The following is a 17926-nucleotide window of genomic DNA, read 5'->3' on the forward strand; positions in this document are numbered from 1 at the left end:
TTTTGTTAGCTTTAACAACCACAAGGTTGATATGATGGTCAGTTTTAGTTTGTTGTCTGTGTTGTACTCGTTCCAGTTTTGTTTTGTTTTAAGATGAGATAATAAGCTGAAGAGTTCTTTTGAATGTTATGGAGGGTGTGGAGAACATCAGTTTAGCTTCTTTTTTTGCATTTGGAATTGGCTGAATTACTCAGGCATTTTTCAGCTAGATTGAAGGATAGTTGGGTTTGTTCTTTGAGTTTGGAGATTGTGTTAGCTGTGCAGATTAGTGCAGAATCATCAGCATACCTAATGCTGGCATGGTTAATGCTATTGTTAACTATTTTATGCATGTTATTGGTGAAGATGTTGAACAGCAGGGTTCTTAAGGTAGATTCCTGGGGAACTCCTACCTTATTGATGATGAATGTTGAATAAGTGTCTTTCTATATCACTGATTGGCTATGCCCAGAAAAATAAACAGAGAGCCATCTCAGGTTGGAACTGCTGAGATTTCATTCAGAACATCTCTGTACTAGAAGTTCTTGGGATACTGTGCCAAATAATTTAGAAAGAGCTAAAAATATTAAGGGAGTAACTGCTTTTGGTTTTGGTATGAATTGATTGTTTTTTCTAAAAAACATGTTTGATTGGTGAAAGAAGATTTTGTGGCGTGAGGTAATCTAGGAATAACATACATTTTCAAGGATTTTGGAGATGGCATATATGATAGCAATATGTCTGCAATTTCGAGATGTTATTATCCTGTCTGTCTTTATGTATTGGTATAATATAGGATTGTTTTGATAAGGCTGGTGCAGATTGTTCATTTGTAGCATGATTTATTAGAGTGGCAATGGAGCAAGCAAACAACTGAGTTACAAGATTTTCAAGAGGTATGCTATCAGGAACAAGGATTGTTGGTTTCAGTAATAATTAATAAATAGAGAAGGTTGTAGGGTTCATTTGTTGAGGTTGTTGTACAGGATGGTTGTTGATGTCCTCAGTCGTCAGTTTCATGAGGAACAGGGTTTGGATTCACATTTTTACCTTGGTGCAATAATCTGTTATTAAGAGTTTCAGAAAGGATTATGGCTTTAGTTGGTATTTGTGATTTAAAATTTTTTTTTTTTTTTTTTTTTTGTGTGTGTCCACAATGTTTTTTTTTTTTCCTTGTTTTTTTAGTTTTGTTTGTTAGCGACAGATTTTTTATGTACCTTCCATGTTTTCCATTCTTTATCTCTCTTTGATATCAGATGTTTTTAATATAGTAATGAATATTTTGCCCCCCCTGCACTACCTTAGAAATACGTGTTAACCCTAACCCTTTCCCCCAACCTAAACCGACATCTTACCTTAAAAAAATCTTGCTGTTAACACTCCCACTGTACAAGATAGACTCAGACACAAAAGTGTGCATAAACACACACTACCAACACTACATTTATCCCCTTATTTAACCTTGAAATGCACACAATTGCATGCAGACATACAAAACCTATCCCCTCACCTATCCCTGACCTTACCCCTAACACCTAACCCCACTCACTTGTCTTGACAAAACATACCATCAACATTTTGGATGTTTGGCTACCCATACATATACTATTCTACACCATCCCTAGCATTTGTTAACCAATTGTTTGTGAAACAAAATGCAGGGGAACTATATATATATATATATATATATATATATATATATATATATAGAGAGAGAGAGAGAGAGAGGGGAGAGACAGAAATATATAAGCAATAACGGGTTATACAGGGAAATACTGGCCCACCCAGGTGTACCATTCACACCACTGGAAGGTCTGTCACTTTTCTGTAATGCTTACCTTGGATGTCATTATTGCACTTAAATAATGGACTTTTAGAAAATGGGATAGCTTTTAAAGTTCCTTCACCAAACATTTGAAACTTGGTGCAGATTATCTAATTATTGTTAAAAGAAGCATTTTGCATGCAGATATTAAAAAATTATACAAGTGTTTAATTTACATGTACTCAAACAACCTTGTGCAGACATCCATCCTAACACACACACACACACACACACACACACACACACACACACACACACACACACACACACACACACACACACACACACACACACACACACACACACTATTTGCAATTTATAGCTACAAGAAAAGGTTCTAGATTTACAACTGATCGCACTGCACAAAATGATTTTGACAGTATGTACAAATTTACTTTACTATGCTAAACAGTTTGTAAAATAATTTCCTGACAAAATGTACTCTTGTCTCTGGCTTTTCACTTGATCATGGGAACAATATTACTGTTTTTTCAGTTTCTGATATAATTTGTTTTTCAGAAGCTTTTCGAACAACGATGCAGACATTTGGAAGGTTGGATGTTGTGTGCAATAATGCTGGAATAAACAATGAGAACAAATGGGAACACAGCATTAATGTTAACCTGGTATGACAAACTTATGTTCTTAGTGTCATTTGTTTTTTTTAGTTATTGTAATTTGGCAATGTAACTTGACACTGAAATGGACACATTTAGGATGCTGGTAAATTTGCCACTTCTTGACAGGGGTATCTCTGAACCATGCAAAGGATAGGTTCATTTATTTGATTGAGGTAAGACTGTATTTATAATAATTCCATGAATGGAATTATAGAAATGTTGAAAACATACAATGTTGTCTTCAGCACTAATGAAGAAAAAAGGGATTCTTGCAAGCTGGGCAGACACCACTCCCCCCCCCATACTTCTAAATATACCAGTTTCAAGACTGTACAACCTTGGAGTACGAGGTAACTTATTTAAGTCTACAGTTCTGGAATCTCACTATTACAACTAACCGTTCTTCACTTTAAATGGGAGGCAATTAAATCTAGTCACTAATCAATGCATCAAATTACAGTGATACCTATTTTGATAAAATCTATGTATCACCTTCTTTCACATGTGTTACTAATTAAAAAGAGATGATGTTATTTGCAATGAGGATTACATCAAAAGACTTGGAAATTCTATGTGCTAAACAAGGCTGAAAATTCAAAACAAAAGTGTATCGGATGTTTTATTTATTTAGGATTACTTCATTAATAAAAATGACAAACAAAAGTAATGAGAAATTTGGCAGAACTTGCAGAGGGAGGGAGCCTTTTATATATCCTCTATGCCCTGTATATATTCTATGCCTCTGCTTTTTTTTCTCTAGCCTCCACTTGGCCACCTGCCTTTTATATGTCCTGTAACCCCCCCGGTGTATATTCTATGCCTGTAATATTCTGCTTTTTTTTCTCTAGCCTCCACTTGGCCACCTGGCTTTTATATGTCCTGTAACCCCCGATGTATATTCTATGCTTCAATATTCTGCTTTTTGTCTTCCTCCTAAAGACTCCTCTTGCCTATGTCCTTTTCAAAATATTTTTCCTATCTTACTTTATGTACAAATCTCACTGTACTTTATTAAGAATGTATATATTGAGCACTTAATCTTGTTAATTCCTATGCCTTCTCTGATATTTTGCACTTTGTTCTATATTTTTTGAGACAGTCTGGTCAGTTGCATATTGTCAGTTGTATATTGCACATTTTAATTTAACTCTGTTTTTTCAGTATCTCTTGGAGCTTTTCTCCTCGGGTCTTTACTGAAAAAAGGCTATTTTGCCCAACCCGGTCAACAAATGTCACATAAATAAATAAATAAAAAATAAAATGCTCTTGTTTCTTGGGTTTGTGGTATTACTGCAGAGGATTCTGGTTACACTGCATGGTGTGGCAAGAGGTAGAAATATAAGAGGCATGAACAACCAATAAGAAAACAAGCACCAATCTTAAACACAAGTTAAAAATGCTTGTCAGAGCACAGACATTTATGCACTTTTTTCTTTTCATTTTCATCTAGAAGAAGCCTTAGGAGTGGTGGAAGGGAATTAATGTCATCTCCTGCCTCTCTCTTCATAGAGCAATCCACATATGGGTAATTATGTGCAAAAGAAAACATGAGAAATAGCAAATATCCTGATAATATAGGAGAAAAAATAATTTTTAACTTTTCTCTAAATGTTGCTTTAAAAAACACTAATGTAAGATAAAACAATACAAATAACTACATTTCCAGAGCTGTACAAGTCTTTATTTTGATAATCAAGTGAAATCATTTCTTTTTTAATGATTGCGGATATGATTTGTGTCACAAAATCTCATGTTTCACTAACTTTCACAACTAAGTGCACTTTTGTCTACTTCAGGCACTGATAGCTGTTTTGTGACCGCTTATCTGATTGAGCAGCACTTTTAAATGGCAGCAATTTAATTTTGCACACTTGTAAGTTCTTCTCAGCAAAGGCATACAATTAAAGGGCAGCAAGGGAAAGCAGGAAAGACACACCTCCAAAGCAAAGACAACCAATAAGGGGGTATAATTCACTGTATTATTGCCTGTCACACTGAAACCCATTAGACTGAGCCTGACATATTGAATGAGCAACCCAGAAAAACTAATGTTAAGTTATCTTAATGCTTGGTGACCTTGGTGAGTTTTATGAGTTAAGGTAACACAGGGAAATAGCATCCTGCTTGGGGAGGTGGGCAGCTTTGTCCCTCAGATTAAAAGAAATGGTGAAAGGGTTTCTCATTCAAATTGTTAAGGCTAGTCAGATCAGGTTTTGATGTACATTGCCATACTGAACTATAGCTGAAGTGGAAACCAGAGCTGGAGAAAGAATTCAGGGAAAATAAGATGGAGCTAGGAGCAGCAGAATGGAAGGGGAAAGAAGCTATAAAGAGGTGCTGGTAGCTGTAGACCAGCAAGGACCCCAAGTACTCTAAACTTTATAGCAGTGCATGTAAGTATTATTTATAGCAGTGCATGTAAGTATTATTTACAGCAGTGCATGTAAGTATTATTTATAGCAGTGCATGTAAGTATTATTTATAGCAGTGCATGCAAGTATTATTTACAGAGGTCTCACCCTTTCAGTTTTTTACAGCCCTTTTGGGTGCTGTTTTCTGCTAGAACAATTCTTTCATACATTAACACTTTAATTAACAATAATTGTAATCTCTTAAGCATGGAGAGTGGAATAAAAGGAGACCAGAAGATCAATCCTGCTTTCACAATTTAGGACTTGGGGAGGAGTAAGGAGTTGAACTGACTACATGACTAATCTGAACATCCAGGAGTTGAAGAAGATGGATAGCTGTGAAAGGATGTATGAATAGGGGCATCAGGAGGAAAATTGTTTCTTGTATGTATGATGTGAGGGGTACTCAACAAATTGCGTGGGAGGGGAGAGAATGGAATTTACTGGAAGCTAGACAACTGGAACTTGTGGGCATGGGAATTAAATTACTGGAAAGGCTTGTGGGACATGTCAAGTGAGTGCATTGAGGGGATGATAGACGATAGTGGAAAATATATCAATGCGGTGAAAGGATGCAGAACAAAGTAGACAGGAGGGTAAGGGATGGGGGCAGGACAGATGCAGAAGGAATAGGAAATGAGAAAGGGAGGCATGAAGATGACCAGTTAGGGGTAAATCAAATGTTTAGTGAGGAAAGGAGAAATAGAGGAGATAGCATCATGAGCCAGGATACAGGGAGGGGTTTCAAAATAGGCAGGGGGGGTTATAAGAGAGTAAAAGAAATGGAGGCATAGACTAAACAGGAAAAAAAACCAGGAAGCTAAAAGAAGGACTTTGTGTACGCAACAGACAGGCCATGTCATTCTGATCATAAGATGGAGGGGTAACATCTAGGTGGTAGAGCAGAAAAGATAACTTTTGGAGAGTATGTGAGGGGGTGTAGTATACACAGACAGAACAAGAGGCAGGAGGACCAGTCATGAACAGGAGAAAGGGGTTTTAGTGGTTAAGGACTCATTCTTAAAGGGAACTAACTGGGGAAAGGTCAGAGTTGAGAAACCTGGTGGGTAAAAATTAGTCCCAAGTCTGACCTTATACAAATAGGCCAGGCAGTGACTCATGCAGTCATGCAAAGTGATAACCAACCTGATGTCATAGTCATACCTTTCAACCTCTTAGAGCAAGAAATCTGGACAGAGCCTAAAATAATGGGGGAGGGGACAAATGCACATAAAATAGGGATAGATTTTAAATATTGCTCTTATAAACTTACAAAGTTGCTAGAATGACAGGATTTATGTAAGCATACATTTTCTGAAGGATATGAAGGCTAAAACTCAAATGCATGTCATTATTTAGCGACTTTAATCCTCAATGACTTGACAGAAAGTCACAAATTTTATGAGTAGACCAAAATATGAGCCAAAAATCTTGACATTCTGCAAAAATCTAGACAGTTGAGAGCTATATGTGAGCAAAGGTGACCAACTGGGAAGAAAACATTTGAAGAGGTAATGAGGATAGTCAGGAATCTCACAAGTAAGTTTACGGAAGTGCGGTGTGCAGAGATGTTTTCAGAGTTAGCCAGACCTTTATGTATAGGTATCACATGTTAATGCAATCCTGGAGAACATACCCGGTGCTTAAACTTTTATTTAACATAATCATTAAAGTTCACTTATATCAAAATACATATTAAAATCTATAAACCAAAAAACTATGGGGCAAAGTTTATACTCGCATTGCATATCCAAATTATGGAACTCTATTCCAAATTCAATCAGAACTGTATCTAGCCTCCATATATTTAAGTCCTCTGTCAAAGAATTTCTCACTAACTCATGGCTGTTCCCATGCACTTCACTTGTATGATCTACGTTAACAAATATTTACATTCTTACTAACCTAACCTGTCATACTACACATCCATGGTTTTCAACGCTTGCCCTCTCCCCACTCTTAGGGTGGACTTGTAGCTTTCTGTTGTTATTTCCTAGCATAGGACACTATACTTCTGATACTTTTGTGTATACTTATATATATACTTATATTTAATTGCCATTTTTTATTACTTTTTATTTATATATCACTGGTGTCTCCTCATGCTTTATTGTACCCTATATATTCCACTATCAAACTGCATATATCTAACATGTTGTTTTTCAATTACATTTGTACATGTGCTTTTCTCCCTGCACCTCCTCTAAAAACAGGTATTTTTACCCATTTGGACCTTTCCGGCAAACAAATGACAGTAAATAAATAAATAAATATCTTCTGATATTCTGAAGAGTAAACTTCGTAGGATTCTATCTAGCCCCATTGAGCACATAGTTGTAGTTCTCTGTAAAACAGAGAGTACATCATCATATTTTATTTTGGACAAACTTCTTAGTCTCCCTGGGTGGTCTTGCAGTGTTTTGAAGTTCCAGAAACATTGGTAGAATTAGTGCAGGGTATGTACATGGACCCAATGACTCAAGTGCGAACAGTGTTTGGTCTACCAGAGGTGTTCCCAGTGAGAGTGGGTATGCATCATGGTTCATTTCTCAGTCCACTGCTGTTCATACTGGTGATAGATTACAATATCAAAAAGGTTGGAGGAGACAGATCCATGCGGCATTACAGGCAGACTCTGAGCAAGAGCATTAACAAAGGATAGGGAAATAAAATGCAAAACTAAAGACACATGGGATGAAACTTAGTGCAGATAAGGGAAAGTGGAATGCCTAAAAATGCAGGAAATCAAAAGAAGCTGACAACTGACTGATTAAGGAAAATATCGGAACAGGTTAACAGCTTCAAGCATCTAGCAGTGGTGGTTAAAGAGAAGGTAAGTCTGAATGAGGAGGTCAGAGCAAGGATCAGAGGGGCTGCAGCCAACTGGCACAGATTGTCAGTGGTAGTGTATAACAAAAGAATGCCAAATAAACCGAATAGTAAGGTGTTCAAAACAGTGGTGCAACCAGCGATATTGTATGGTACAGAAACCTAGGCAGTAAAGGCAGAGCAATTGAGGAAGCTAGAAGTGATGGAGATGAAATAACTCATGGCTGTTCCCATGCACTTCACTTGTATGATCTATATTAACAAATATTTACATTCTACTAACTTAACCTCTCATACTGTACATCCATGCTTCCGATATTTTCTCTTCTCACGTGTCAGCTTCTTTTGATTTCCCCCATTTTTAGGCATTACACTATGCCTTATCTGCACTAAGTTTCATCACGTGTCTTTAGTTTTGCATTTTGTTTTCCTATCCTTTGCTAAAATTCTTGCTCACAGTCTACCTGTAATGCCACATGGATGAGAAGTGTGGCATTAATTTGAGACAGATGGCAGTAGTTGACACAACACCCTGACCCCATGTCAGGAGGTTAATGATGATGATTCTAACTCTCATATATCACAAAAAACTATAATTTTCCTTATCAGAACACCTCAGATTAGAAAAGTATTGATTGAAAAGCTCTCCTGCTATCTTCCTTGAATTTATGAGATTTCCTTCAATAAGTATTCATCCAAGAGTAATAATGTATATCCTCTTGACTATTTGTGTAAATAAATTGTATTATTATTATTATTATTATTATTATTATTATTATTATTATTATTATTATCATTATTATTATTATTATTATTATTCTTTTAGGTGTAACAATTTGAGTTCAAAATTTCTTTTACATTCGTGTGTATCCTGTGTAATTTTGTGGTGGAATTGTTTAATATCGTTTTGCTGTAAATCGATGGGTTAGTTTGTAGGCCTTTAAATACTTTCTTTTATCAGAACTGCATCCTCCATATGTTTATTGTGTGTCTATTTGAGATCACTTGTACCTACCACTATTATCTCATTATTGGGTTCTAGTGACCATAAACATTTTGGAGTCCAGTTACTTAAATTCCCCAGTCTGGCTCCTGACAAGTATAAATCTGTGAATTTTTCTTTCTCTATTTCAGTCAGAAGTCTCAACTCATATTTTGTATGGCTTCACAGAGTACCAAAATCTTTTTACTCTATTTGATCTTCTGCTCCTTTGCAGAACTGCTATTCCTTCACAAAACTAACTGTATATTAAATACTTGGTTAAAGGAAACAAACCTTCATCAGCAGATAAATAAGACACATCAGTGTCATAGATTCATATCCTAATGTATCTCTCACCTCTAGAACAAGCTTCCACTACATGTCAGGTAGAGTAATACCCTTGCCACTTTCAAGGTACACTAGATAATTGGAAGGGCAGCCTCAAATGATCTCCCTGGTTTATCTTGTCTTGTCCTCCTTGAGGCTACAGAAACATTTTGAATGTTTTTTTTTTTTTTGGATAGGCTTGAAATGATCTGCAGACTGATAGCCTTGGACTTACCTATGAACCTATGAAAACTCTCATCCTTATGTGCCATAAGCTCTGGTATAGCATCCTCTTTTGTGTGACTAATATCCAAAAATGTTTCAATATTTCCATTTTCTCACCATAACAGAGTTACAGGGTGTGTAGCTTATGTATCTGTATACAAAATACTGTTTCTGTGGAATGTCAGCCCACTACAACTGCCTCCCCCCTTTTGTCTGACCTATATTGTATATCACCTGTGTCATATGCATGGGGGCCTTAGCAGTGTCAGTGGCACAACAGGTAGCACACCTGCCTTTGGTGCACAAGGCTGTGTGTTCTATTCACACACCAGGTAGATGGATTGCTGACACTGCAGTGCAGCATAAGGGGGGTGCTACACTCTGGAGTGTGTCATCCTTCGGATGAGACAATAAACTGAAGCTCCATCTGCCTGAGCTGATGGTAGCTCAGGTGGATATAAAAGATCCCATGGCAGCTACTGAAAAGATTAGGGAAAGTTACCTGATCCCCTGGGCAAATTTCCCCTAGTAGTATAAATACCACTTTGGGTCTCCCCTGAAAAGAGGCAACTAACCTAGTGGGACTAACCCTGTCAACAAAGGATAGATAGATAGATAGATAGATAGATAGATAGATAGATAGATAGATAGACAGATAGATAGAGAGACAGACAGATATTTAGATAGATAGATAGATAAATACATTTGCCTAGGCATACCTTATGGTAATACTACTCTAACCAGACTATTGATGTGTACTAAGCTGGCCTACAATTTAAAGGTATACATTGTGTAATGTATGTACCTGTCTGTATATAAGTGTATCTGTGGGATGACAGCCCACACTATCAGGACATCTGTATAGGCTGGGCCAGGGAAAGCAGCATGAAGACAGCAACTGCATGGGGTCTGATGATGATGAGAACACACAGACTAGTCCTAGGACACACTGACACTTTTAATCACCTTCCTAGGTGATCCTATGCCTATTGTCCAGGGTGACAGTGCAGTCTCATTTAAACTTGCTGTACAGGATGCATACCACGGGGGCTCACCATCTCTGTTAAGGGGCCTTGCTGTGATTGACAGCACTGCCATTCACTCTCCCAGTGTTTGCAGTGGCAGACCAATGCACTGCATTGGACATTTGTATTGTCACCATATAGATGTCATCTGGGGGCTGTTGGCATCATCCAGTTTCACAGCCAGCTGTAGACCTGCATTCAGTCTTGGGATCAATCAACAAATATTCAGGGCTATAATCTGAGCACAGTTTGGAGCTACACACACCAACATGAAGGTGACCAGTGTAGTGCAAGGTTCTATGTGGATGTTATCTAGTGGTACCAACACCTCCAGGAGACAATGGAGTTCTGAGACAATACTATGATGTTACCTATGAGAACTCTGGTGGCACATGTCAGTGCCTTATTTACCTCCATGTAGAGAACAGCAAGTGTAATCATTGGGGCTCTATCACTGAGTGTAGGCCATGGAGGATTTGTATACCCAGGGTATATGCATAGGGAGGCCATCACAAGACACATAGTCTGCACCTGCAGCAGTAGGGGATTCTCAATCCCATAGTCTACACTGGGGCAGCTAAGACGTACAGGCACTGGGGTGTAATGCTTCATCAGGTAACCCACTGCAGGCCATATTCCACCACTAATTCCAAATCAGTGTCCTGGGGGGTTCTAGTCTTGCTTTTTTTTGCCATTGCAGTCAGAGCTGAAGATAGACTGTCAGGCACCCTTGGCAGTCTCCTATATGGTGCCTTCCCAGGCCAGAGCTGAAAACAAAAATAAATAAAATTATTTTGTCAAATGATGTTGTGGACAACCCCCCCCCCCATAAAAAATAGCTCCTTGGTTTCTCAAAGTTTCAGCCAAGCTACATGCTGCAAAAAAAATTTGCATTCATTGAACTGCTCCAAGGAGTATGATACTGTTTAGTGAAGCTTCCTGCTACAGTTTCAGAAGTTGTTAAATTGTAGCAAGGAACTCTTTTTTCCAATTCATAAAACACATTAAATATCCTTTTAATTTAAACAGATGTGTTCAAGATTAGCAATCTTAGCTGTTTAAAGGCTTTTACTCCTACAGGCAGTGCTACTGTAACTGCAAATAAGGAGGTGATATGTACTTACATTAAACCACTGGTCATATCACCTCACTACTTGCACTCAGGGAAGCCTCTCCTCTTGCCTTGACCTTGCTATGGCTCTGACTGTAGTGCCTTCAGTTGACAGGCACATAGTGATGCCCCTACCTAGTCCATGGAAGTACTCATCTATGACACATATTCATCCCTTTCCATGGTCTATATCTCTACTTCTGTTGATCAGTAACTCTCATCCCCGTATTGTGTAGTCATTCATGTTTCCTTATGTTCCAGGATACTTGTGCAAAAATGATGATGGCTGTGACCCTCAGCACCCATCCTCCTGTGCCATGTAAGTGATGATGTCTGATTCCCATTGTGAGCTGACCATGCACCACCCAGCACATCCTTCACATAGCACTGCATGCATCATTTTGCCCTGTGTGCCAATGCATTTTCACTGTGTACACATGTGAGGGTCTGTAGAGGTGGACTAGATGCTACAGCTTCACCAGTGCTGCCATACACCATGCATGATGCTGTGTGGGAGTGTGTTGTAGGACAGTTGGTTGCTGTCTGTTGTCACTACTGTTGTTGCTGCTGCAAGATATCATGATGGTGGCTGCAGCAGGGCCTGCTGTTGCAGGTGCATATGCCTCCTCAGTTTAGTGGCTACTGCTTTGAGCAGTGTTGCCAGATGCATTTCTACAAGCTTCAGTGGAATTTTTGCATTTATACTCAGACACAACTACTTCCACAGTTCTATGCCTGACAACGATGATTCACAACCTGCCTTCATCTTATTATGCACTCCTCATTAGACTGCACTTCTTTATTTATGTTTCACTATATACTCATTTACATATACCTCTTACTGCACTATTTGCTTTGTTAACTTAAGACTATCTGGTTTTGTGAATTGCTACCTAGCTGCATATTTTCACTTTTGACACAATCTGTGTACTGTGTGACTTGTCAGTGAACACTGGCCTTAATCACTGGTAATTGCAATAATATTTAATGGTATCGATTTTGACCAGATGCCTAATAAGAAGCTGATACATGTTGCTAAACTGAAATGGTGTACTCCCCTACATACTGGAACGATCGATTATTACCCTTAGTTGTTTTCCACACAAGGCATACTTGACATCTGAAAACTGTGTCACCAAGGGGGTGGTTTATATAACAATATGTAATTTATGTTCCAAATTTATATAGGGAAGCCAGAAAGGCAATTTAGAAAAAGAGTATATGAACACACATACACGATCTTGAAGAGTAACCCAAATAATGCCCTGTACAAACATACTTTAGTTTGTAAAAACGTCAAATTTATGTTTGCACTCTTGTAAGCAGTGTCCTTTGATATAGGAGGTGGCTCTTGGGAGATAAAGTTAGAGCACAGGGAGTTGATCTGGCAATTGAAGCTAGGTGCAACACATGGTCTGAGGCTTAATGACCAGGTCTCTATAACTCCAATATTAAAAATGAGGGTCAGTGATATTTAAAATTATTCAAATTGTTTTAAAAGTTTTTCACAACAAGTTTTTAACTATTACTTTGTATATTTTGTATGTTTGAAATTGGTTTGGTATTTTTATTGTTTTATTTTATCGTATAACACTGTACTTTTATTAAAAATAATGACTTGTATTTTGTGATGGGATGAAGGGCAACGTGTTTTTTTTTGTTTAGATATTTAACCTGATTTAATTGTGATAAAATGGTTCTGATAAAGTCCTGTGTTGTTTTAGGTGCGAAAGCACTCAACCTACATTTTCATATTCAGTAAATGAGTCCTTTATTAGTATTCAGTTGTATCTGTTTTGGAGACATATCCTGAGGAATATGTGATCCAACAACTCTATTTTTAAGGTACTGACACTATGTGAGCCTAATTTTATCCCTTTTGGTGATTTGGAGGCTGCGTGGATGCACGCTACTTATTTTTGTATTTTGTTTGAGTTTTGGGTAAGTCATTTGAATTGGTGAGTTACATTTGCAGTGATTCTTGTAGTGAAAGCTACTTTCTGAACTGAATTTAACATTTTCCAGGTGAATGAAATTTCCTTAAGCAAGCAGACTGCAGACAGAGAAGCACAGTAGTTAGGAAACCGTGAGGATAAAATTTTGCTCTACATAAAATTGAGGTACAGTCCTGTCCTACCAACGACAAAAAGTTTTATCAGTGTATCAGAAAAATAATGCTCCATAAGTCTACAGTTGCAAAATAGTCTAAATCTGACATCTCTGGAAAAAAATCCATGTTATAAACTATGCATCTCACAATAAAATAAAATTAATAAAACATGTAAAAGTAATCATTTTCACAGCAAAGATACTAAATATATTTCAACAAATGAACCAATAAGTGAAGATGACTCTCAACTAACAATGTTTTGATAGGTTTTCTGAAAAAAAATATCTTTTGTATCTACATTTGTCATAAACAGATCAATTGTTGAAAACTATGTGCCCAAACTTTGGAAAATATCCTATGTTACACCCATACATAAAGGTGGGACCTCCACTGAACTTAATAACTACAGACCCATTGCTTTACCCCCCTCCAGCCAAAATCCTAGAAAAATGCATCCATACCCAGATGCTAAACTATCTCCTAGACAGCAACATCCTGTCACCTACTCAGCATGGTTTCAGACCTGCCCATAGTACCACTACAGCCCTCCTCTGCTTCACAGACACAGTAAACTGTCTCAGAAATGAAGGCCTACAGGTGTCAACTCTTTTTTTGGATATGTCCAAAGCATTTGACACAGTCTCACACCAAATCCTGCTAAACAAACTAAACCAATATCACCTATCAAATTCCACTCTTACCTGGTTCCAGAGCTACTTAACTGACAGGTACCAAGCTGTGAAATGGGAAAATTCTCTCTCTCTCCTTTTCTGCCCATTACTATAGGAGTCCCACAGGGTTCTATCTTAGGACCACTACTATTCACAGTCTTCACAAATGACCTCCATACCTCCACACAGCATGCATCTATCATTCAGTATGCAGATGACAGTACCTTAATCTGTGCTGCACAAAACATTCCCACCCTCCTGTAAACAACTCAACTAGCATTCTCTGACATTGAAACTACCTTACCAAAGCCCAACTTATCCTCAATCCAAAGAAAACTCAGCTTATGATTATAACCAGTTCTAACAAAAACACTAACAATCAATTCACTATCTACTCCACAAATGCTACTCCAATCGCTCCAGTGGCACAGGCTAAGCTATTCGGAATAACCATAGAATCCCACCTAAAATTTGATAGTCATCTCAACTTAACTATTAAAAAAGTAAATGCCAAACTAGGATGACTCTACCATATCAAACCATTTCTTACCAACAACACAAGATCAGCCATTGCTCACTCCCACCTTCTATCCACCCTACTCTATGCATCTCCCATTCTGACTAATCTCAACAAAACTGAACTAAGCAAAATGGAAGCCTGCTATAACATAATTGCCTGCTTTGCTGCAAATTGCTCATATAGAACTCATCACTGTACTGCTTTGAGACAGCTCCACTGGCTTGAACTGCCCAACCTCCTAACCTACAATCAGCTCTGCCTCTGTCATTTTATCTATTACCTCCCCAACAAGTGTCCTGCCCTCAAAAACCTAGTACGGCATCACTCAGACAAAAGGCCTCTTAGATCATCAAGCAAACTACTACTAGAAGTCACCAACAGCTACAATAGCTTTGGAGATGCACTATATAGTAGTTCAGTGGCTAAAAAATGGAACTCTGTCCCCACTAGCATTCAAAATACATCATCCAAAGCCTCCTTTAAACACCTCATCAGGCAACATCTCAAGCAAAGTTGGCAGTGCCATGATTGCTCCCCAGACTAGCAAAAGCAGATAATGTGTACATACTAAATCTAGAGTACTTGATAATAGTTTTCAATCTTACTCACAAACACTGGCTAATCTACTATGTATGTACTGTATCTGTGTACTATGTATGTATTCTACCAATGTTCCAAATTTCAGCTGTTCACCACAAATCTATTAATTACTTTTATTTTTAAATTAATATTTTTTTGTTTGTTCACTCCACTGTAACTGTTGATGTGCCACATACCACTGTAAAAACATGTCTCTTGTAATTTGTGTGTATACTGATCATGTCTAAATAACTAAATGCATCTGTAATTTTTCTTTGTGGAGCTTTTCTCCCCGGGCCTCTGCTGAAAAAGGGCCTTTTCTGCTCAGTCAGACACCCCCGGTTAACAAATGTAAAATAAAAATAAAATAAAAATAAAATAAATAAAATAAAGTGATACGAGAGCACACATGGAGACTTTTATACTGGTGTTATAGTAGCAGTAGCTATTGTTCCTGAATGACTATTTCACATATTAATTTCAATCAAATCCTTAAAGAATACCACGGTGTAACTTAAAACATGCATATGTGAAAATTGTATCTACACTAGGTGAAGTAGTGGGTACCATGGCATGAAAAGATGAAATAACGTATGCCTTTAATCATGGTAAAATATGAGAAAAGGGGTTACTGCTGTTGTTTCGGGACCTGAATTACTGCTGGTTACTTAGCAATGTTACCTTTAATTGGCGTGTGTGCTCTTTCTGTCTGCCTTACATTTGGTGGATTTGTGCACGGTGCTGAGTTGTGACACTGTGAGCTTGCCTTGAACTCTTCTTACCATGTTTGAAGTGGAAAACAGTCTCACAACAACAGGCAAGTTCCAGGCTTAGCACTGTTGGTTTGTGAAACATTCTACACAGTACAGCACTGCATACAACAGCAGCAGGTACTGTCCTTCTTACCTGTCCTAACCTCCATCTCCCTACAGAAGACAATCATGGTATTTCCTGGAATAATGCACTCTAGGGCTTGCCCTCACCTGGCTGTGCATGGCTGTTTGTGCTAGTGGTTTGCGGCACTATCTGTCCATTAATGTAACTGGATTTAATATTGCTATTACTGCTATATTCTGATGTGTACTCCTCAGCCATGGCTGATTGTTTTAGTAATGTGCTGTACTGTAACATTGATGTGATAGTATCTGTAATATCATTTCTTAACTAGCTGATGACATTGTGTCTCCATGCCTATTGAATTTAAGCCCCTCTTTGGTACATACCTTGCTGCACAGTATTTAAAACTGTGATGCCCATACCTGCTGTTGATGCCTTGATCACTGTCTTTGTGGCATTAGTGTTATTGTACCAGATGTCGGGTGTAAACATGTTGCCCACTGTATTAATCACCTTTTGGAATCGGTTCTTATCTATGTTTCTTGAAATATTGTGCTGTGGCACCTGTGCCTACTGTTAGTTGTTCATTAATAGTTTAATACAGCATTGAACATCACATTGGTATATTGTGCTGTGGCACTCATAGCAACTGTGCACATGCTCTTATATTATGCTGTATTGAACATTCCTTACGGACAGAAGGAGTAAATAGCTGTGTGTATGAATGAACAATCATTTATTCACCAAGGTCTCCTGCTTCTGTTTTGCAAAACGTGTTCTCTATCGGAGAAAGAAAGAGTTGGTTTATTTTATTATTTTTTGTGTATTATCTACCGATATCTGTGGAGCAGAAAATTCAGGCTGGTTATGTACCATAAATCTTTAATAAAACTGTTTGTCAGCCATAGAAATTTTCCTACATGGCAGCAGCATGAATTCAGAGATGGGCGATAATACTGCCATGTTATGACTATCAAACCAAATATAGAGCTTCCAAGAGTCACGGCAGTAATGATGCACTCTCACGAGTGCTTTTCACTAAAATATCAGATAAGCTACAGAAGTTATACAATATGTGAATGCTTTACATGAGGAATCCTTTCAGAACATTCATGTTTAAGGTCATTTTTTAATGAGTAACAAGAACAACCATGAATTGTTATGGATGTTAAGGCTGATGATAGAAAATTGGCCAAACCAACCTAATAATAGCAAGTGTTGATAAGAGGAATAAAACTGTTTTCAGAAGAAGGTATGAACTTTTGATAAAAAATACTTGGGTGTTATGGGGTACTTGCACAACTCAATTGGATTCAGCTTGGACTATAATGTTTCATCACAAAGCATTTTGCAAAACAGATTCAATCTAAACAAATAGCTCCTTATAAGCTGAGAAATGCTGTATTTGAAGAACTCCATACTGGTTGTGCTGGTGTTGTTAAGATGAAGGCAGTAGCTTGGAAGGTAATCTGGCTGCCTAAGGTAGATGGAAATATGGAGGCTGTGTGCAGAGCTTTTGTACCCTGCCAAATGGAACAGAGCATACCAACACAAGCATCACAATATCCATGAAAATTTTCATGTGGGTTTTGGAAAGGATCTACAATAATTTGGTACGACCCTTTATGAGTGATATATTCACATGAGTGGTGGATGTATTTTCAACATGGCTTAAGGTGTTACACTGGCTTAAAATCATGTCTCATGTTACTTTTAATAATTTACAAAGGTTCTACACTGCTTATGATTTACCTGAACAACAATGGTATGGAACATATATCAGAAGAATGTAATTGTTTTACTAAGCAAAATGGGATAATCCCTTCTACTAGTGCTAGAGGGTACCCAGCAACCAGTGAGTTATCCAGAAACCTT

At 37.8% G+C, this 17926-nt stretch overlaps 1 protein-coding gene across 1 annotated transcript in view; it reads left to right on the forward strand.

Moving 5' to 3' along the window:
- LOC122800019 (15-hydroxyprostaglandin dehydrogenase [NAD(+)]-like) overlaps positions 1-17926 on the forward strand; it is a 344456-nt gene that overhangs the window by 159837 nt on the left and 166693 nt on the right. The window contains exon 4 of the mRNA XM_044069482.1: positions 2324-2430. Coding sequence (XP_043925417.1) covers positions 2324-2430 — 107 coding nt within the window. The remainder of the gene's footprint in view (positions 1-2323; positions 2431-17926) is intronic.

The sequence above is a fragment of the Protopterus annectens genome, chromosome 4.part0, assembly GCF_019279795.1.
Source record: "Protopterus annectens isolate FY-2018-M chromosome 4.part0, PAN1.0, whole genome shotgun sequence".
In the NCBI taxonomy this organism is placed as follows: Eukaryota; Metazoa; Chordata; order Ceratodontiformes; family Protopteridae; genus Protopterus; species Protopterus annectens.